At 37.5% G+C, this 24,040-nt stretch overlaps 1 protein-coding gene across 2 annotated transcripts in view; it reads right to left on the bottom strand.

Moving 5' to 3' along the window:
* MED27 (mediator complex subunit 27) overlaps positions 1 to 24,040 on the bottom strand; it is a 95,070-nt gene that overhangs the window by 22,397 nt on the left and 48,633 nt on the right. For both annotated transcript variants that reach the window (XM_072883244.1, XM_072883245.1), the window contains exon 4: positions 6,502 to 6,595. In XM_072883244.1, the coding sequence (XP_072739345.1) occupies positions 6,502 to 6,595 (94 nt within the window). The remainder of the gene's footprint in view (positions 1 to 6,501; positions 6,596 to 24,040) is intronic.

Below are 24,040 nucleotides of genomic sequence, written 5' to 3'. Positions count from 1 at the left end.
TTTAAAATTCCATTAATATGAATGAAAAAATATGCCCCACAGTTCTGTGAGCTGAAAATGGAACAGTTGCAAGTTAAATACTTCTGTAGCTTCTGTTTTGGTTTGTGTAATAACAATGTAGTTCTAACTTCCTTTTAACTAAAGTATACTAAATTCAGACACTTAAGTTATTCATAAATCCCCTGCTTCCTAAAATGGCAAGCTCCAGAAGAAGGTAGGACAGGCAGCTGATTGAAATCTGCAATATTATGCAGCTTTTCTGACAAAGATATATAAAATAAAAATCTTCTTCAAATATCCCAGTTTTAAAAATATTTTGTCTATCACCAAGATAATTCTCAAAGAGCATATGACAGACACTGTATGCCAAGAAAGGGGGAGGGGGAAACAGAATAATCAGGGAGAATGGCTTAGATAATTTCTTGTAAGACTGCTAAAAAAGTTCCCATTTAACATCACTTATGATTGGAAAAGAAATAAGTACCTCTCCAAGTAAAGTCAGAATTGGGGTCAAAATTAGTTTACAAAATGAAAAGGATCAAAAATAATTTACCGTGCCAAAATTCTGCCAGGAGTAAATAGCTTGAAATCCTCCCCCTTAATTTTGCCTCGCTCACTGAAACTGATACCAAATGAAAAGCCCTTTTATAAACAATTTTAAAAAATGCATTAACAAACATTCCTTCTTCAAATTTATTTAAAAGTTTGATATTAGGAAAACGTATGCTGACAACACCAAGCTCCAATACTTTGCAAAAAATTCCCAAAGCTCCAGATTTCCTCTCAGCATCCCAGGGAATTTGCTGCTGATTTGAGCTGCAGATGCTCTGCAATGCAGAGCTAAAAGAAAAAACATTATTTTCGGTTAACATGGGTACCTCCCTGCTTGTATAAAAAGGAGCACCAGTTTGTACATGTTTTTTATTCACCTTAGAAAACAGTAAGGCAACATCAAACCAGAGATGTAACCAAGCTGTACATATTTCCAGCAAAAGGCCAGACACCTGCTCCTTGCCATATAGCCAGCCAGAAGCTTGTCCTCCCACTTGTGTATCTATCTTACTAATCAGTAAGATGCCTGGAAATCATATATATATATATATCAACTGAAAAATAAGGTTTTATATTAAAAATAAAGTTAAAAAAACCCACCCAGACTTTCAACTAGGTTTTTTTTTTTTTCTATGTCTCATCTGCCGCTGGTATGAATGCTGCGCTTTCCCTCACATGCTCATTATTCTTTAATGATGCCTATTTGTAAATAGCAAGATAAGATGCAATTAAGCCATTAGAGTCTAAATAAACAAACATACTAATTAGGTTCTTTACAAGGATTTCTTTTTTTAGGTAAGGGCTGGAATTTACCTTTCATTAATCTAACCTAATTGCAATAGTGCATGATAAAAAGTCAACATAAATGAAGGACTTTAAATGATTTTGCCATATTAAGGATGAGTTGGTGATCCTCTCCCTCGGTAACACGGCATATTCTCTTAATAAAGTGAACAAACTGGCACAGAATATTGTTCAAAGGTTAAAAGACAGATTTTGCCAGTGCCCAGTCACACTTAGGGAAGGGTCACCCTAGTCCAGCATTGCTACAAATGATGAAATTGATTCTGCCTCTTTTTCCATTCTAAATTATAGCGCACCAGAAATTTTACAGGGATGAAAGAGATGTTTGATCTTGCAGAATATAAATCTATGGGAATATCAGCACAGACCTGTGAGTCTTTGGGACTGGACAGCAACCCTGGGGCATAGTAACCCTGTGGAGGGAGCAAAGCTGAGGAAATTTCTTGCTGGTCTTCCTCTACTTTTTCTACCCTTGCTCACTTTCCCGTCAAAAGACCCTTCCTCATCTTCCTCATTCTTATATCAGACAAAGAGAGAATAATTTACAATTTACTTGTCACCCCCCTGTTCACATACTTTGCTGATTCAAGACATTCTTCCTCCACATATGTGACCTCAAATGCTGGCTTAATGCTTTTTAAATGCTGGTTCTCAATCTTAAGAGACAAACTGTGAAGCCACCGCAGTCACAACAGTCCAACTCTGAGCTCAAGTGATTCCTCAAGATCCAGCTCACACAAGAGATCCTGAAACATCCCAGTGCCTCCTTCAAATCCCAAAACCTAGCTAGCGTCTCCAAGAGAGTAAACCCCTAAATTAATGTTCATCACATGTGCCTAAAATTAGGTGCCTAAGCCACCAAACGTGATCACCAAATCTATATCCCTATCACAAACCTGCCTACCTCTAGCCAGTGCCTGCTTTCCACTAGTTGCCTAATGAACCACCAGACTGGTAAGGATTTGGAACACTTCCGCTGCTAAGCATCTTGGAGAAAAGAGAATGGTTTGAAAATAACAGCATTAAACTGTTTCCAATCAACTATGACATCAATACTAATTTCCAATCACTTACCAAATTTCCCCCCCTCCCCAGTTCTTCAAGATCAGGGTCTCTTGAACAAAAATCAGTTTGGTGGCCTTTCTTAATGGGCAAATAATAAATGTCAGAATCCATTTTTGCAACAGAAAATAATAACAATTTTATGTAAAACACTGGTAAACAAAAATGAGACACAAGAAATTATTCCGTTTTAGTGAACAGATGTCTAGCCTATTTGCAATTAATACAGCCCACTTCCATACAATCAGACTGTTTAAAATGCTTGGAACAAGACTTGAAAGTTGCAATGCAAATGTGTTTCATTTTATGGAGAATGAATAAAATTGTATAAAAACATGTTTCATTTTTATATGAAAGGTCTAGTAAAAATCTAGGCATCAGTATAAATTTCTAAAATTAATTTATCATCAAAAATTTGTAAGATAATATGAAAAGAAGAAATCATTATTTCTTCCATGAGCTTTGGTTTGGCAGAAACTATTCAATTTTTCCAACTGGAAGTTAGTTATACATATCATTATCCTTTAGAAACAGCTCCAATTACAGAAAAATATTCAATTATCTGTAAAAATATTTACCCGGTGTTTGTAACTTCTATAGTAGTGCTTTTATATAGCTTTACAAACACTGGGGAGACAAACGATTTTAAAGACAAAGTAGTTCCCAGATGGAGACAAGAAAATAAGTTTCTACACCTGACTAGCACTGGCTAGGTACATGACCCTAAGGAAGGTATATTTGTCAGCTGGAAAAGCGGGCCTAATGTTCACTGTTTTCTAAAATATTTCTGATATTAATGAATGAATGAATTGTACACAGGAATTACATGTTTCACATTGAAAAAAAAATTTCTGAATTTTGATAACAGAAACAAGGTGTGTGAAATGATCATATAATAATCACACCATCAAGTTATTTTATTAGAAAAAAAATAATGTATCTCTAGGAATACGACTAATCATTCAAAACAAGCAAAAATCTAGGTATTTTTCATTAATTAGAAATCAGTTCATGTTTTCTTAACATATGAGATGAGGTTTGTCTATTTACAATTCCTGGCATTTGACCAACAAAATCTCACAAAAACCTTAAGGAGTCCGCAGTTCACTCTGCTGCTGCTGGAAATTAATTTTGCATAACACTGTTATTAAAGCTGATATAATTCTATGTTTAGTCTTTCTTATGCATAGTGTGATTAAAAGATTAATTGAAAAATCACTAGTGAAGATTGGGATTAAACAGCACCTTGAAATGCCTGCTTTTAAAATCAGTTGAGGATTTCACACAGCTCTGAAAGGTTTCAATTATTTATGTGTTTGGTCTGTGTAGCATAAATCCAGACTAATGAGGTACAATTGCTGTGTATAAATCTAAAGTATAAAAAACCTCCTTATTGTCTGGAGGAAACAGTAACCTCAAAGGACCAGGAGGTAGCAACCTTTCAAGACACAGCATTTACGCTCTCAGGAATAGTTTATTTTTCTTTTTGCTTAAAGTTCTCAGCTTATGTGAAAACTGTACCCTGATTAGGGAGAACCCAGCTTAACACAAAGGTTACTCGCCAGAAGAGTTTGACCAGCAGGCTCACATGGCTGCTAATTACTCCTCTTGAAACACCGGACAAATCTTAGACCGCGAAAGTCCCACCTCTACAGCTAAGGACATAAACTGATTTCCATGTGCACATGGAGTTGTAGAGTCTGAGGCTGAAACTCTCTGTATTAGGTCTTTTTCCTAAAGATGATTTGTTTGGCAAAGTCTCCAGCTATTCTGAAGTTTCAAAGAATCTCGCAGGCATTCCCTTCCCCTTCTTCCCCATCTCCTTCCAATCATTTGCACATTCTTAAAATATGTATAGTGCTTACCAGTGCCTTTGAAGATGAATACATGTTTCTTCTGGTAAATGGAATGACTGTGTTTAAAGATCTTTTAATATAACAACTAGACCTCTGCGTCAAAGACCTTCATAAGCAATGGCAGGTATGACATGAACAGTCCAAGGATGAAAATGGTTGAGATGATACAGTTAGTTAATTAACTCTGGGCAAACAGTATGGTTGTGAAATATTTTGACATAAAATAAGCATTATCTGAATCCTTTGGTATTGTGGTAAACCACGCTGCTGCAAGGGAGCAACTCCACATCTAACTTGGGAGAAGTTCAGAGTGAGAAATCACAAGTACTGAAGAAACCTCCTTTCTTCTGGGGGAGGTGCTCTTCACACTGCCCATCCTGCAGCACCTTTCACTGAATGATTTGTGGCTGAAAACAGCAAAAGCTTTTGTAGCAGTCAGGGCCAGATGGAAAGTGCCATATTGGCAACATCAACTGAGACAGATGGGAAAGAGGGAAAACCTGCCTAAAAGAAAAAAAATGATAAACCCATCACACAATCACATACAAAAATACTTTAAAAACAATCTTTTTGATCTCTGATCCAAGGAAAATATGCATACCACTGGTTCAATACAGGGCTGCTATCTTGTAGCAACAATAACGTCCTTGATTTAGAGAGCAACTACAACATGGAATTCGGTAAGTTACTACTGCTTGTAAAAGGGGCTTCTTTTACAGCTACCACCCTTCCACCCTACCTTATTCCTTATCAGTCACATCCAAGATAATTTACCCAATTTCCTAACTGTGCCTGAACCTTGAAAAGCGGCATCTATTTTCTGACCTCAAAAAGCCATTAGAAGTGGAAGGCACTTACCATACGCAAAAAGGGGCTCTAAGAGACGGGAAAGGGTTTCAAAGTAAGGAAGTAAAACCAGACATTTTTCTATAGGAAAACAGTTAAATATAAAGCCAGGTTAAGAGGAAATGCAAAAGCTTCCAAGACTTATAGCTTCTTAAGACTGCACTGATGAATTCAATTCTTTTCTGGAATACATTGTTCCACTTGGTGAATCCAACAATTGCAGATTAAATGTTTTAATGCCAACTATTTATTTTAACCTCTGACTCAGTTAATCTCTTGCAAATTTGGGGATGTTCAAAGAAAGTTAATAATGGGATGTTAGACAGTTGATTAATTAAAACTAAACATAATCACAGCTATACTTACTACAGAGAAATTAACAGAACCTTTGAAAAATATAGGCAAAAATCTAACCATAATAGTTTTAAACTCTAAAAACAATATAAAATCTAAGGACTGACCCTAACATTGACTTATATTGACTCAACAATTCTGTTTTGATAAAATATCTGATTTTCAGATTCATTTTACCGTTTGCTTGGAAACAAGAAATATACTCACACATATACTACACCCAAGCCTTTTGTAATAGCTTATGCGAGAAAGGAAAATATAAGAGGAAGTGCTATGAGAAATCTGGTCTAATTTCTTCACCTGTGTACACAGTATATTTTCTAGTTTTATTTAAAATTTGACAACAGATGCGGCTTCTGTCTTTCACCCTACTAGAGGAAAATCAGCATCCAACTGCTACGCTACAGACTCCACTTCCATGGAGTTGCTGTCTTAGAGTAAAAGCATTAAAGACTTCTCTTGCTATAAGCACAACAGCTGCCTGTGAAAACTGATGTGAACAATAGGTTCTTCTGGAATGAAATCTTGCTTGGTCAGGCAGAAATAAATCGAACGTATTGCCCTTGTTTATCTCTAATCCAGCCTTTACCGCTCATTTACTTCAAAGGCAAATTCTTGACTTCATCATATAACAGAAAGTCACTGACCCAAGAACAACTTGAACAAATTTTAATCATATTGGTTTCCTTCTTCTTTTCTTCCTCCCACCACTCTTTTCCTTCTTAATTATCATGATTAAGACTCACTCATTGCCAAGACTGCTGAAAAGCACAGTGAATATTTGAGTTTGCGCTCATACTTCTACAATCATATTAACAATAAAAAGTAATAGATCTTTCGTTTAAAGATGAAATTCTTTTTATCACTCATTTGCCTAAGAGCAAGAAAGTTCCTACATTGCTGTGACAAATGAGGAACAGTATGTTTCTGGGGAAAAAAAAAAAAAATCTTTAATAACCTGCATTTTAGGAACAGTAATTCAATCCCTTAAGAAATCCATCTCAAAGGATTAAATGATCCAACTTACCAGAAGCATTGCCGAGGTTCCATTTGGCCGGGATAGCTGGATAGACATTTCAGGGAACATCCTATCAATGCGATTGATCACATCATCAACATATCTACCAAACAAACCAAAACAACAGAATTAACACACATGCTCCTTGCCACAGACTCAGATTATTACTCCTTTTTGACAATGTCAGCACTTTCCTGAATTAATTTCTCTTTGATACCTGCATATTCTTCAAAAATGCATGCAAGCATAACTCAAAAAGTTATTGACAAGAGGAAACATACCAAAGCCCTATGTAAGTTGTTTCGAAAATTAATCACCCTGCCCTTAAAAACATGCATTCACTTAATTTTTAGTCCAAATCTGTCAGCCTCAAACTCTTGCCATCATATTTCTATATTTTCGCCTCAGGGGGTTGAAGGATACATTATCAAAATTACTCTTCCAGCATAGGAATTCATAGGTTGTCACCTCCTTACCCTCTCTTTGATAAACTAAACAGATAGAGGTTTTCTCAAAGCCTCCAGACTATTCTTAGGGGGTTTTTTTCCTGAATATTTCCAATTTATTTCATGCACCGGTGACTCTGAAATTGGCTCGTACCTTCCAGGAGTTTCTCTGGGGTGATCAAACACAGAGGTAAAATAACATCCTTCCTGCTGGCTATAATCCCTCTGCTTATGCAGGCCAAAGCGAGCCGGCATACATTTGTCTTGGTTCCCCGGTATCGTATCAAGAGCTGACATCCATTTACAGCCAAAACTTCCTTTTGGAGACCTCTTGTCCCAGGACACAACACCCCATCCCATCGACATGTCTCACATCCTTCAGCCATTCCTCTGGACACATTAAAATGCACAGTACTTGCTTTAGCAGAGTTTACAGGACAGTCTCTATCATCTGTGCAATAATCCGTCCTCCGGTACTACTTTCAGTTCTCCTGAAGTACGCAGAAGAAGGGGGGGGCACTGCTGCCTTGTTGTCATATGCATCTACAACTCTGCAACCTGGATCAGATCCATGAATGAATTTATTGATAAAACTGTTTTCATGCTAAGCCCACATATGTGCTCTGAAAAACAGATTTCAGAAAAATCGGTTGCCCCAGTTAGATTAACAGTAAAACTGAAAAATCTAATTATTTCCCTTTAACCTGCTTAAATAACAGGCAAAAAATGTTGAAGTCTCGCTCTTCCAAGTTATTCAGTTCTAATGTTAGTTGCTAATGCCCACCCGCTCCCCAAAAAACAATGAGGCGCTATGCTCCAATTGCTATTTTGCAAGGGATTAAAAACCATCAGAAAAAAATACAATAAAATCAAGAAAGCTACACTTACACAGCTGGAAAAGTCAGCCCACTTTTAAAAGTAACAAAAGAATGGAATTAGTTTGACAATTTTGCATAAAAATCTTAATCCGCACTTCTCGTGCAGAAAAAAGTTTCCCCATTCACTTGAATGACTCATTAACAGCTTGCTTGCTGATAAGCAAAGTCAAAACATCCATAAGCCAAGAACTTCCTTAGCACAGTGAAAGCGAAGACGCGTAAGACAGTGCTTCAGGATGAGTAAGCTACACATTGACAGTACGCACCTAACTAATTTTAAACGTTACTGAATCCCATACTTTTTTTTATACGGCATGAGAGTCTATACCGTTTCGTAAGTGCAATTACTCCAGGCTCCACAAATAAATTAAGCTATCGCTTGTCCGTGAATAGAGATGACTGACTGAGAAACAGGCAAGGACAGATTCTGTGTTTCTTGATCAGTATGTGGTTAGGAACGGGTCTTACAGCCTTGCACACCATGATGCAGATTATTGTATAACTTAAATTTCCTAATCTTCCAAGGTTTGGGCAATAAGTTAAAACCAATCACAATATGAAGCTGCATAAAACAAGGGCTGCTTACGCACTGACACAGTCTATATGCATTAAGGACGGAAAATTCAAGTAATTTTAAATCATATAAACAACAGTTGGACTTGGGCATTTAATCCGCTTAGGTCCTTCGGAAAAATCCCAGGGGATATGTACATTTATTCTTTGAAAATGTGATCCAGGCTGGTTGGAGGTAACCAATTCTTCAACCCTTTCTAAGATCTGATTATTTTTTAAATGTAAAAATTGTCTTGACCGTGTACCTTAAAACTTGACTCAAACCCAACTGTCACCTTCTACTACCTGAGCAGTGTAAGGCACAACATGGAATTCACAGAGAGCTTGTGAATAGTATTCCCTTTAAGTGAAATCACACATACAGCAAAACAGAAATATTCTAATGTGTATTAACCAGCTCCTGAAAGAACTTAAAGATGAGTTACTAAGAGACCTTGGGCTTAGAAGCCTGTTAATTTTGTACCACCTTTCGTAAATCAGTTGACAAAAAAAAAAAGATTAAAACCACACACTTAAGGAAATATAATGTTTTACTTTGGCAAGGCTCAGCAACTCTATCAGGACCATCCACACAGGTAGCCTTTTCCTTCTCTTCTCAGTCAAGAGGATGTCAGAGAAAATCCAAGACCAATATGATAAAAGAGCATTGATGTACATATGATCATTTTGCCCCTTTGCCTTTTTTCAAGTAGACATCAGGGTTTCCTGAGGACTCATCAGAACAGAAGGATTCTTCAAAGATGCATATATAATTACTAAATTAGCCTGACTACATGGCGGCCTCAAATATAAAATGACAAACAACCTAATCTAAAGCAAAATTCTTCTATAGATATGCCCTTCAGAGAGGACATCTGGTAAAACATCTTGCAAAGGGATGGATATGATAAATCAGATGCAGCAAAGTAATGTAAAAGTGTAACTGGTGACGACTTTAGAGAAAACTGAAGAACATATGATAAAGACAAGATAAAGTGCACTCCTGAGGCTGTCTGGAAAGAGGGTCAGAGAAAAAGCTGCTGTCTGGAACTTATTTTACAGAACTGAAATACGTTAATTTAATGCCAAAATAAGCAGAGTCACAATTTATACGTCTCTGTCCCATCGGTTTTAGCTCAAAAATATGATAGTTCCTATTTATGTTACAGAACCTCTCACACAGTCTCAGAGAAGCGTAGCACTTAAGGATGGAGAAAAGCCTAATTTTACTTTGCCAATAAGCACTTCTAACTTTTAACGTACTTACCACATCTCAGTTTTCTCCTACTTACAAAAGATGCTGGTTGGAATGAGCATTTAAAAAAACCCAGGAGAAATAATGCAAAGGAGGGAAAAGCAAATGGAAATAGATTCGCTCACACATTTGGCATATCTTAATCTTAAGGAAAAAAAAATAAATCATGGAGTCCTCAGAATTCAATGCAGGCTGAAATTATATGGTAGTAGCTTCCTCTCTTGACCTAGAACAGGCATCGTTCCACCTACGAAGGGTTGAATAGAGTGTCTAGACAAGCTCCCTCCCCATAGCTTCTCTATCATGCAAAGGATGCTCAAAAGTGTCTGAAGACAGATCGCAAACGACTGCAAAAGATCATACCCAGTAGCCTACATATTCAATTACAGCACACTATTTAAACTCTCTATAGACAGAATTTCATCTTTCTTATTCTTCTAGGCCTCAAAAGACAATACATTAACGCCTTATAATTGCAACATCCTAAGTTAGTACCATTCTATTAAAAAAGCTTCAAGTAACTTCATCAATACCTGCATCCTAATCCAGACCTGTATGCATCCTAGTCAGAAAAGAACAACAGACTCGACCAACAGGACTTCTGATCATTAAATCATATCAAATACTAAAGCAATTTTGCTAATGTAATTTCACTGGTCAGAGGGAGGATTTTTAAAGAGGCTTTAATAGCAGGTTTGTACCAACTTCCCTCTCTCATTTTTTCTCATCCTTCTCTCCTTCATGACACAGATTTGTAATTTTTAAGGAGGTTTTAAAATTATATTTTTGACAGAAAAATCTTTATTTTAAAAATGATAGATAGTATCATGCAGGGTTATGCATCTGAATGTGCAACAGAACCAGCCAGTAAGATCAGACCTGACATCAGATGCTCTCCAAGGCTGTCAACACTGTAAATCGTTATTTTCATTTTAACGTAGTAGAATACTTTTTCTACAAACATGCTATATTAATACCGCAAAAGTCAAAACACAACAATCTACTTCATGAACATTAGAAAAGACTAAAATTAATTCAAAATGTTATACTCCAAATGAAGTCTTGTTATAAACATGCAGAAAAATCAACACTAGAATAAAGCAACAGAAATATTCTTTGAAAACCACTCTGCCATTTTGCCAATAAGCGTATACATAAATCCTCTAGTCCACATTAGAGGAACAATGCCTGGGACAGAAGACACTTTTGAAGCCAGTTAGAAAATACTGTTTATAAGGGACTAACTAGTTATGCAAAATGCTAAACAAGAAGTTTCATACTAAAACACCAGGTTGACAAGGTAGAAATAATTCAGGAACCACCTTTGTAGATAAACGGTCTTGTAACATCTCTTTGATTCACACAAAGGCCCCCCAAAAGACAGTAATATAGAAAAATAATTCATTATAAGTCTTTCAATTCCACACTGGACAGATGGCTTAGTTCTCTAATGTGACCTCTCTTTTTTTTTTTTTTATTTTTACTGGATTAGATCCAGCAATCCAATGTTAGTGTGATGTTTAACAGCTTAGACAAGATTTAAATAGCATTTGTCCCACACAGTGTTTAACTTGCATGCTGTTCATTTTTTCCACTCAATACAACAATTTAAAGGTCAGAAATATAAGTATTAATAATAATTTTCTGAGGAGGTCTTTCGGAAGAAAGAAAATTTTGCTAAATGATCTTGGGAAGACAGAGAAAAAGAGAGAGAGAAAAAAATACACATTTTTAATATAAAAGAGCATAATCTTTCCTATACATGCAGTGGAAAACACCACATATGAGATGAAGAGAAACTCTATGATTCTGTTGAATCTATATTCATGGTATTCTGGACAGCAATAGGGGAAACTCTCCACACATTCTCTCACTTGCTAGCACAGTATTTACTTGCTCCCAGATTATTTTTTTTTTGGCTTTCAGTTACTATTTTCAACACAGCTAATAATTTATTTTCACATGTCTGATATTTCAGAAGCATGGGCTGGCCCTGCAGACTCCTGCTAGCATATGGAGTGTCTGCTAATGAAGGCATCGGTGCAAAGAGCTTGCCTGCACTCTGCTAAGACCTATGGAACAGCTATTTTTTGCAGAACCAGGCTCAATATGTAACTTAAAGCTTTTAGCAGAGGCAGGATTTTAACTATCATAGATTTTATACAGCAACTAAATTGTTTTCAGGCAACCTGATTAGAGAAATATTGTATTTTAAAACATACAAAATAGTCACAGTTCTAGTGTGATTTATTAATCAATGAATTAAAGTTTTAATTTGAGTCAGCTACCTGCTGAGCAAGTCTCTGCAGGCAGCAAATTCAAGTTGATAGAAGGCTTTTCAGAAGCATCAATTAACAATAGTTATTAAAACAGTGACCTCTGCCAGCTTTTGTGAGATGACACTTCCTGCTTGGATAGGCAATGAAGAGCATGAAAAGAAATTCAACAATTCTCACGCTGAGAAAGTGACTTCAAGTCTCAAGACTAAATTAGACAGCTGGCACAATCCATGACATCCATACATCAATCCTAGAAGTCTCTGCCTCTTTCCACAGGTTTTGTTGGTTTGGTTTTTTTTAATTGTTAATTCAGGCTCTTGCTCTTTTCTTCTCTAGAACCTCTATAAAAATGCTCATGTTTCCTGGCTCCAGTACTAAAATCACTTGCTTGTTTTGATCAGCTTCTCCTCCGGTATAAACTTCCTTGCCAGGCTATCTTCTCTTATAGTTGTTAACACTGTCCTCTTGCCCTTTCTGAACAAACGGCTTCAGTGGTTTCCTCTCTCTTCTCACCGAATTTCCAGATTTCTGTTGGTGGAAGACTCCAGCCAGGCTCCTCCTGGCTCGTCTTGTTTCCTTCTGTTCCCTTCTCATCTGCACACTAACTCGGTCTTCTGCTACTCCTTCAATGCCTCCGTTCCTGCTGTGAAATCTTTATTCATGATACATTATAAAGGAAAAACGTTACCTCTTTCAAATAACTAACTGACTTCTAACTACCATGAGGAAAGTTGAGGGCAGAAGGGGCAAACCTGAGTCTCTCGAGTTCTACACAGTTCTTCAGTCTTGGGGCTACAACATACAATCAGCATGAGGGAGTTTCAGCACTGGAGTGTCTTGGTAATAGGAATCCACAGGTGTGGGAAGTAGCAAGCCAGAATGCACACATTGTAAGGAACAAATTTGCTAAGAGACCTTGGACAAAGGTCCTAAGGAACACATTTGCTAAGATTCATTGCTAAGATTCAACTCTGCCCCACCCTGCAGTGGAGAAGTGAGACAACAAACATCTGAAAGCGCTGGAAGATTCAACTCCAAACCTGAAAGGCGGCAGATTTCCATTTATTCTTGCAAGTTAGTTTGTTTTCAACTTTGCTATGGATGTTATTTTGGTCACAGAGGAATTACGTTTTATTATTGAGTGGATGCAAAAGATTAAGTTATGTGCCTAAATAGTCTAGAAGTGTTTACATATAAACACAGGGTGGTCTGCTTCAAAAGCATATGCACATATAGCTGTATCAAACACTTAACCATCTGCACTTCTCACTCACAAAAGGCCAAACCTAGTACAGCACTTGAGAATGCATGTGAAGTCGTTTGGACAGTTCTCTAAAAGCCAAGACAGAGTGTTTAAGGGTTGGATTTACAAAGACATTTAGAAACCTCAGCCTGTGATTCAACAATTTTCAGCCTTCAGCACCAATAGTGCCATAAGGCACTGACACATCCCCTCCCGCACGCTGCAGCGTACAGCCCCCTCAACTGTGCTGTGCTGGGAGAGCTGGATCACACAACTGATCTGGCTTTAAAAAAAAAAAAAAGAAGAAGAAAAACGTACTCGTCTAACTCTAAACTGGTTTCATGATTCAGCTCCCTGTGTGGCTGTACACACTGTGTGCCAGCACAATACATCATGGGCCAGGAAAACTGTACGCTAGGGTCATTCTACTACAACAATAAAATATTGTTTTATGGTAAAATGTGTTATTTATACTGTATTGTTTATACAATAAACATAATTCTGAATTCTTCAGTGCTACTGTGAAGCCATTGATAAGCGACATGGTGGAAACCTGCGAGGAATGTCCTCAAAGGTATGAGCTGACAGCGATGCTACAAATGCCTGCAGGTTCTCATTCTGAATGCTTGTGAAATGCAAACCTGCCCCCGAATCAGTCTCCAGCCATCTGCACATTTAAGTTAAATATGAACACCTCTTTAATGCGCTCTGAAAACAGACATTTTGTCAGTGCACAGTTTGTTTTTTAAGACAGAGCAAAAAGACATCTGTTCACAATATCAAATTCCAGTGCACCACCTTAAAAAGCGTAACTTTAATAAGGAAAACTTTAAGTTACAAATAGAGACCTTGCAGTCAAATTCCCATAGATATTTTATTATATTGTTGAAATAGCTTTCTTTGTACTTACGTGGAACAATCTTCAAAATGCCTTTAATTCACAGCAGTAATCAAGAGAGGAATATGGATATTAGAATGTGTGAAAACTGGTTAACAAAACAAGCATGCATCTACTTTACAGTCATCACCAGGATCTTGTCCGAGCCTGTTACTAGTCTGTGCTTTATGGAAAACATTAACTCCTTTATATATACCTCGAGAGGAAAAACAGCCCTCCCTAACTATGTAGCATCAGTAGTAATAGAATTTCAGAAGCAGTACTTCACAGCACATATGTATTGTTTATATTTCCACTCCTTCATGAAACTAGATGTTGCTCCACAGCCTAACAATAAATGCTAACAGTAATTTTCAGGGGCCTGGATGAGAATCAGAATTATTACACCAGTGTTCATCTACAAAGATGGTTCTTGAATTACTCCTAACTTGTCAAGCAATTTGTGCCCCACCTGTTAGCCTAAATTTGCACATGCACATACATGTTTCCATACAGTAAAGCTGTGCCAAAAGTCCTCAGGAGAAACTCAAGGCAAGAGATCCAGCCGGCCTTTTAAAAAAAAAAAAAAGTTTCCATAAACTACACACAGTTCTCCCCCACAGGTTTCAGAGATGGATAATCCCCACCTTCTCCAGCTACCCGTGGTTCAGCAGAGCTCATCTGAGGTTGCCTGGGTCTGCACTGTAAGGTGAAACCACCTCTCCTGCACTCACTAGTCAATCATGCAGCAAGGGAAAGAGGATTAAACTGTGACACGCTGATGTTCAGTAAACACCAGACGGTGCTCTTGACAAAATACCACATCAAGTTCAGTCCTGCTTCTAGAAAAGCTGACGGGCTGGGCTGCAGCCCACCTGCCCAGCCAGATTCCCGAACAAAGTAAATGGGGCTCCCTGCAGATGGGAAAAGTCCCATTGTGTGGACTGGCTGCCTGGCGGGATCCTGATGCTGCACATTACTCCACGCTGTCATTCCTGATTTCAGCCTTTTAAAGCTAGAATTCAGTATTTTATAACATGTTATTTTCAGCTCTGCTATTGAAGAATTACTTCAATAGCAAAAGTCTTCTCACTTTCTTTCTTTGTGCTTTATTTCTCCCTCAACAGAGCAGAAATTACAGTACTTACCTCCTTTTATGAAAAGCAACAGATGATGCATGATACCTATTATGTATTCTATACCTATCAAAAACAGCGAGATTTTACCTTTGGGTGGAGAGACTGATGAACAAGAAACATACTATGTTTTGCACAGTTAGACCTTTTTATACACTATGCTTGACCATATAACTAGCACTGCTGGAAGGAAGAGATCTTAGTAATCATTTATGTTAAGCACATCAAGTCCTAGAACTTAGTGAAGGCAAGAAAAATTCCAGAGAATTGGAGGAAGGAAGGATTAAGGATATAACCCTCTGGGGAATGGCTAACATAGCAAAAGAGGAGAGCAGAGTGGACCATTTCATAAGACAGGTTTTGTTTGTATCAGTTAATTTACCAAAGCCCTGATATTTTCTGCTTTTAAAAAAGTGTCCCCTACTTAAATCACACTCTGATGGTTTGCAGGCAGCATCATGTGGTTTTAAAACATTCTTTAAATTCGCAGTGGCTCAGTCCTCTGAAAACCTGTCTCATCCTTACCATATGTTTCTTTCAACCTCAGCTAAAAACACAATAGCTTATTGTCTCTGCCATGTCAGCATGTAATGCAGGCACCAGCATGCGTACCAGAGCTTCGTTACTGTCCTGGTTTCGGCTGGGATAGAGTTAAATTTTCTTCCTAGTAGCTGGTATAGTGCTGCGGTTTGGATTTAGGATGAGAAAAATGTTGATAACACACTGCTGGTTTAGTTGTTGCTGAGCAGTGCTTACACTGGTCAAGGACTTTTCAGCTTCCCATGCTCTGCTGGGTGCACAAGGAGCTGGCAGGGGGCACAGCCAGACTGGCCCAAGGGCTATTCCATCCCATGTGTGTCATGCTCAGTGTAGAAGCTGGGGGAGTTGGCCAGGGGGCAGTGACCGCTGCTCGGGGACGGACTGGGCATCAGTCAGTGGGTGGTGAGCAGTTGCATCACTTGGGGTTTGGTTTTGATTTTTTTTTTTCTTCCTTGGGTCTTGTTCCTCTCTCTCCCTCTTGTTATTTTCCTTTTCATTACAATTTATTATTATTATTATTTCAATTATTAAACCGTTCTTGTCTCACGAGTTTTCTTAGCTGTGCTTTTCCAATTCTCCCCCCCATCCCACTGGAGGGGAGTGAGCGAGCGGCTGTGTGGTGCTTAGTTGCCAACTGGGGTTAAACCACAACAATTATTTATTTCATTATTTAATGCATGTAGGGTATGTTGTGCTGTACAGTTATGGACTCTATCATACCTAATGTTTCATGACCTGTTAGAAGCTACTGGGATAAGATACTTAACTTTTATGCAAAATGGTTTAATTCCTACAGATCCAAGCTAAGACTTAGCACTACCTACTACCTTAGAATCTGCACTGGACTCTTGTTGTATTTTGCAAGCAGATTTCTAAAGCTTGTAACCATGCTAACATCTAAGCACACTTAGATAACAACAGAAGTGCCTGAAGGAGCAAATTAGGCAAGAGAAAAAGCACAACCAAAAAAACCCATTGTAGATATGAAGGCATTAAATGTATGGCCTCTGTAATTTCATTCAAGTTCTCACAGTGATGTATTATTATATTTCTAATTTCTTCCTTTAGAATTTTATTATTCTTAAAGAACAAGATGTTGGAATACATAGAACTAGGAAGTAAAGACGCAAATTTTAAGCCTCACCAACAGACTTCAAGCAGCCACTCAAGATCACAAGCCACAAAAAGAGCATCCACTTCAAGATCTAGTGCTTTATTAAAATTATAAATTACAGTAAAACCAGACAAGTCTTAATAGCACTAGTCCTAAGGGTACTTAGGATACTTGATATCAGCCTTTAAGGACACTTAAGATCAATTTGTTCTTCTGCAATTAATAGGGAGGTGAAGAAAAAAACAGAAAAGATTAAATACTGTAAGAAATGATCACTTGTACAGCCCAGTGCAATTTATTACACAAACTTCTACCAAATATCCATTTCAACTTTTGTGATCACCTCCTTTAAGTTTTCTTGAGGGAATTCCATAATTAGTCCTGATATTCTTCTCTTCAGGATTATGCTCTGACGAAGCATTTCGATCTTCCTGTGATACTACAGAGATGAAAAATCTATCTTAAAACTCAGAGGTTTATCAAAAGACTCCTTCAAGGTCATCTTTACGCTCCAGTATGAAAACTGCATGTAACAAGTACAATTAGACATTTATAAACTCAAGACTCTCCCAGTACAAACATTTTTGAGAGAGAAGCCCTTCAAATTATTATTTTCTAAAAAATACACTTTCATCACTTCTTCCTCCAACATGACAAGCTGTTCCTTAGGTTGGGATTTTTATAGGGCTCATGGAAAGTAATTGCGTGGCTTCCACTGAAAGTCCGTGCGGGGGAGGAGGACTAATTCCCTTAAGCAAATTATCTGAAAAAAATTTATCTTTAAACACCACCATCACTAGCAGAAGTAAACAACAGAGTTGGTTGAAGGAAAGGGCTTATCATGGCAGTTACCCTGGGCTTGCCAAATACAGTCCAGACACCTCAGCAACGCGACTGCAGAAATTCGCTGCACCTTTTTGGCCATTTTCCCACTCTTGTAATCAGGTTCTTTCTCCTCTGATGTTATTTCCCCTTGCACACAAGGATCAGTGTGCAACCACAGAGGAGATCAGACAGGCTTTATGTTCCCTGTGGCTTTTCAAACACTGGAGTCGCTGCTTTGCCTGTGTTCCTCCACTGCGCAGAACAGGCAGAGCAGAGTTTAAAGGACTTCTCAGGGCTGAAACTTGGACTAAAGCCAAAGTACCACCATGGTAAGCAAATACAGTTCTGTTCTTAAGTACATTCTTGTACCTGCATTGCTTTACATTACCTGCAGAGCTTCCCTAAGAAGTAAAACATAAACCAGCTTTTATGCCAAATATATCTAAAGCAGAACCACCGCTTTAGAACTCCTGTGTCTGGTGCTAGCCGGGAGAAATGTTCAACCTATTAAAAAATAATACAATTCTGTTTATGTAAGTATACTAACAGAGAAAGCTGCCTAAGTGAAAAACAAGGAATTAAGATCTCCTTAGGTAAATACAAACATGATTATTAATGCTGCCTAGCTTTGTTCCTAGCTACGTTTTCCTAATGCTGAGCATCCACTTCACAAATATCAGGCTCAAAACTTTTAAAAAGCAAGTTCCTTTAAGGAATGTCAAGTTGGCAACCCAAAGTAAAGAAATTCCAAATTGCCAGGTAATTTCTAATAGTAAATAAGTACAGATTAAAAAAAAGTCTCTATGCATTCACAGTCCTTAATTAAAAAAAAAAAAAATAAAAAAAAAAGAAGGACTGCCCTCTGTAACGTGAATGAGTGGCATGAAATAATCCAACACCGGATGGGACCATACATGGTCACAAGCGAGAACTAAGACTCTGCCAAACAGCATCTCAAAAGTTCTGCTACAGAAGGGACAATAAAAGATTTCTTGCAGACTCTGAAGACAAGACCAGCCTGATCAACCTTTTCTAATCAGCAGCCCAAATGTCTCGCCTGTCTGTCAATGGCAGTGTCTCTCAGCAGGGAGTGGTTTATTATTCTAATAAGATGCCCCAATAAAGAGAGGGTCAGCTATGAATCACTACCACGAGAAGATTTAATTAGATTTTTACACTGACTAAAGACATTCCCTGCACACAGACAAAGTTTTAAATATGGAGAGAAGTGATAGTGTAGTTTAAGGCAAGGTTACTTTTGGGTTTTTTGTTTTAAACTTACTGTTTATATTTTTCCTTTTCTTGAGATGGCTGTTCACATTATACAGTTACACTGTCCAGCTTAACAGTTTCTTGCGAAAAAGAGTTCAATAATTTTTTGATTGAAAATATTCTAGGCAAATCTTCTGAAGTATTCCACCCAACAGAAAGCTCTATGTTTTCCTAGGAAAAGGTCTGATGATAGCATAAACAAAAAAACCATACCCAATTAAAAAAAAAAAACCAACCTCTGCTTCATCACAGAGTAAAAGCTACAGAATAGTTTGATACTGAACACCTGTACAAGATGTACCAATGTGTTACAGCAGTATGGTGTTTTAATTAAAAATATACTGTATGAAGAAGAGAATGGGACTCAACTATATTAATGCATACAGCTGCAAACTATGTGTATTAGCAGACAGAACTTTCATTAAGAGTAACCTTATATCAAAGATTTTTCTAAAAGCAACCAGAGGAAAGTTGAAGTCAACCGTGAGGGCCAGGGCTATTACAGCTATTTCGATCATTAGGAAACCATTATCTCAAATTCATGCTGCTACCAGGATACAGGTTCACCTAGTAACATGACAGCAAATTATATGATTAATTAGCTAACATGTAGCTACTGAGAGTCAACCAGTTGAAGCTGATGCCCTACAGAAACAGATAAAATATTACCAAATGGTATCTATCATCTCAAAAGATTGTCCTGCAGTTATATTTCCAAACATCAGTGAATTTGCAAATGTTTCAAGGGAGCTCTCCATTCATGCTCGCTTTGCTTTCAGTACTCACTGCATTGACATGCATTTCTCTATTTGGCTTCTGTCTAATAATTTAATTATTCTTCATTTTTTGCCTAATTGCAATCATCAAGTTTTCTGTAGATTCAAAACACGAACACAAAATACAGTTGCACTGATCTACTAGGTCACGCACATTCTTAATAGCATTTTATAGGTATTTTTAAAAAGACAACAAAAATACTAGCCATTGATTGTATTGTATAACTACTTGGCAAAAGACACGAGACCAACATTGCACATTATCTCTGAAAAAGAAGCATGAAGATGTGAAAGCCAAAAAAGAAAGTCTGACTGAAAACAAATCAAGTGTAGTTATAGATACATCCTCAGTTGCACTGCTCAGAGGTTTGCTGCTTTGACTGTCTTTCTGCAACCCATCCCATTATACTGAAAATAGACTTCTTTGTAAGCTGCAACTAGTGAGAAGTCAGCAACAGCAAAAGACAGAAAATATGGGCAAACAAAACACAGGGCTCATTTTACTCTTCTCAAGGGCTTAAAAAACACCCCCAAACCCTAAATCATTAGCTTAAACACATGCATGTACATACATTTCACTATCACAGAGCAGTCAAGGAGCACTTTCCATCCTCACATGCCACACTGCGTCAGTGCTAACTGCCACATCTGGAGAGGCTCTATGCTCAAATCAGAACTTTTCTTAATGTATCCTATCCTTCACACTCGGGAGATGGAAATGAACTACTTATTTAGGATTGGAAAGCGAAGGGAGCCAACTATTTGGACAGACCTTATGTGAGAGAGAAAACCTCTTTCTTGAAATTCTCTGAAACGTCCAACCAGAACAAGTTAACAGATAAGGAAATATTTGAAACAACCTGAAAACTAAGAACCATCCAACAACCAACCAGGTTCTCTGTGTAGCTTGTTTACACTAGCATTTTAAGATGTATGGAGAAGAACTTCAGCAGAAGGAATTTGAGAGATTTGCAAAATGCAGATCTTTAAGATCCAGTACACGCTTACACTTTAACAAAGCAATTAACAGCAAAACCAAGCAGTGCTTCACTTGCATTAAGAGCTTGCTGGTGGAGGATGATGCCTAAGACACGATAAAAATTAAGTGGCTTAAATACATACAAGCATAGAAACAGATGATTCAACCATGGTACTGCAGACAGATGCAGCAGTACATAGCAGGAGAGAAAGAAGGATATTACAACACTAAGGCTTCAATATCAGAATTTCTATCCCCATCAATGACTTAATAAAAAACAGAGGGAAGACAGCAATTCTGGAACAACAAGAAGAAATTAGTAGCAGCAGATAATATTTTAGCTGTACTAACAAAAATTATAATCGATTTTCTGTCTGTGGTGTTAAAGTTGCAATCTTTGCACTGAAAATAAATTTTCATTTTAAAAGCATAATGACATGTTAAAATAGTTCTACCTGGCATTTTCTGTCAACAAGCGCATTTTACAAGTGGCATACAAGAGCCACCATTGCTGTCATGTCACCAAATTCATTTCACTTCCTTAGAAATACCTAAGATTAGATAGCATTAAATTTGCTTATCATCTGTTATGCTGTAAAATCACATTGTTGAAGAAGTAACCTTTTGTCTAAATGAAGAGCAACTTTCAAAGTAGAAAGGATCATGCAAGCATCAACATATAAACTGCTTTTAATCCAAATTTTAAATTTTAAAAAAAAGCAAACAAATATTATTTTAAATCCCAAGCGCTCCTCCTTGTAGCCCTCCTTTTAGTTAACTCATCTGCTTCTCACTGTCTGTTTTTTAAACAGGCTACTATAATCTACATTACTACTTAATGCAGATTCTCCAAAAAGATCTGCTTTCTCTCTCCATCAGCTGCCATCCCCCTCAAACGCTCCTTAGAACAGGGTTATTTTCAAGATGTGGGTTTTCAGCAGACCTGTTTAAACAAGAACAGCACTAACTGGACCTCTAGAAGCAGGTGAACTGCTTTGATGATAGCTACAAGTGTAGTCTTCCATCCCTGGAGGTTTTCAGGATTCAGCCAGGCAACGTCACAGCTAATCTGCTCTAGTTGTGACAAGAGACCATCTTTGAATGGGGGGCTGGACTAGATGACCTCCTGAGATCCCTTCCAACTCAATCTCCAACTAGGAATCAAAGAGAATTCAGAGTTGAGAGTCTGGAGCACCCACTGCCAGAGCAGACTTTTCCATTAATGCCTACTTGACTAGAAAAATACAAAAAGCTGCAGCAGGCAGAGGGTTAGCAGGGGCGGTACCTGAAGAATAAACACACAGGAGAGCAGCTGGAGGAATTACAACTACGGAGTCTATTCAGTGCGCTCAGTGGACAGATCACACTTCAGTAACTGAAACACCAACCCAATGTATTATCAGCCAGGACTTATTTCCTAAACTTTCAAATTTATGGGTTACTTGCTAACAAAACACCTGAGTGACATTTGGCTAATCAGCCTAATACCCTCCTTTCTTTACGTAAATTTAAAATTGAACTATTAAAAAAAGTTAAAAAGCAATAAATGTTTAAACTTAGGTATTATTTATAATAAAGGTAAAGTCCTATTAGGTATGACTACGATTCTTCAAACTATGAGTCTGCCATGTAGCTCATTAGCCCCAAATTTAGATCCAAGTTTGATTTGTCTTTCAGTCCTTCACAAAAGGCTCTTTTGTAAGACCTGTCTACAAGGCGCATACAAATTTGTCACGAGCAAAAACATCATCTTTGCTGAGCAACTGTCAAAATGCAAAAGCCAAAACGAGAGAAGGTTCTGCATGTAAAATAGGAAAGTAGAAAAGCCTGGGTTTTGGCTTGAGGGGAGCTCAGTTTTATAGTGCTATTTTGGACACAGCTATTAAATTTTGACTTAAAATATATCAAAATAGTAGGGTATTTTTTGCCACTTCTAGAGCACTTTTGATTTTAACACCAAACACTGAATGCAACAATCAGCAAAAGAGCTCAACAATTTAGAGATTCCAGAAGTCTAGAGAGCTTGACACAGACTGACAGGCTCCAGCCAAGCTTGCTGTATAATTATTTCATGTGTCTGCACTTTGTCTTCCATCACTGAAATGAACACCTAAAGGCAAGAACACAAAGGATACAGAATAATACATCACCATTCATTTATCAGAATGAACGCTGACAGTGGATAGTTAGAGCTTCCTATTACGTCTTGCAAGTAGGGATGATACGGTCATTCATTCTTTACAACGTGTCACTCCTGGACTTTGAATGTAAAAAATTAACCAGTCTTGAACAACTGACAATAAGAGACAAAAATCCAGACTCTTCCCCTGGATGAAAGCATCTGCTTTATAATTAATGCCCTCTCTTATCCCAGCTTTGCACAAATATTACTCGAGTCACTCTCAGCACTCCTGCACAATTCCCAGATGACGCAATTCACACAGTTCACGTGGGGAAACCGAGGCACAGAGCAACTCAAAACATCAGTAATTTGCTCTGCAACAACTTATTCAGGAACCTCTGTATCTTTAAGTGCTTTTAAACCTATGTGGTACAGAATGAAAAGGCTGAACACTATTCCACAATCATATTCTGTGAGGGATGGAAACAAAGTATTATAGGCAATAATGGAGCACAATGATCATACACAGAATGTAATCTTCATTTCATTTCATTCAAGGTGTCCAGGTAAACTTAGAAAAGGTTAAATAAGCTATTAACTACTTTACTATAATCTCTGTACCAAGCTATTACTTTCTTTCCCAAAATAAAATTTGTAAGAACAATTCTGAAAAAAACACAAAAGAAAAAATTAATTTCAATGCAAAAATTGCTGCATGAAGATGCTTTTGGTTGCTAAAATTAGAGGACTTAATACAGGATTCCCCTGGCCACGACTCACAGACAATAAAGAGATTTCATGCAGCCACAGAAAAAAGTGAAATGTAAGTCTGCCAATGTTAACAAGGTCTTCCCTGTCCACAGTGTTTTACTCCCTATGTTACCCATGCAAAAGAAAGAATCAGGGAAATAAACTAAAATAATGAGGCAAATGTATCTCTGTCTAATTAGAAATGTGCGTTACACTATTAATACGCTTGTTTTCAAAATGACATACACATACTACTGAGTAACTTTACGGAAATTACAAAGACAGTGCTAAGACTTTATTAGGTAAAGCCTAAACAGCAAAGAGGAAGTGCTTTACAAAATTAAACCATTAGGAATTAACATAAGAGTAGAGCAGCATCTATAAAGGGAAGAAAACCAAGCCTCTTCACCCAGTGAAACTTCTAATGGTTGTATTTTATTTATTTTTTCCACTGGCGGTTGGGAAAATGGGACAAGCAAAATACCTGTACCAAAATACTTCAAA

This window comes from Ciconia boyciana, chromosome 18 (genome assembly GCF_034638445.1).
Source record: "Ciconia boyciana chromosome 18, ASM3463844v1, whole genome shotgun sequence".
Classification (NCBI taxonomy): domain Eukaryota; kingdom Metazoa; phylum Chordata; class Aves; order Ciconiiformes; family Ciconiidae; genus Ciconia; species Ciconia boyciana.
Note: the sequence above shows the minus strand (reverse complement) of the source record. Positions and strands in the feature narration are given on the sequence as shown.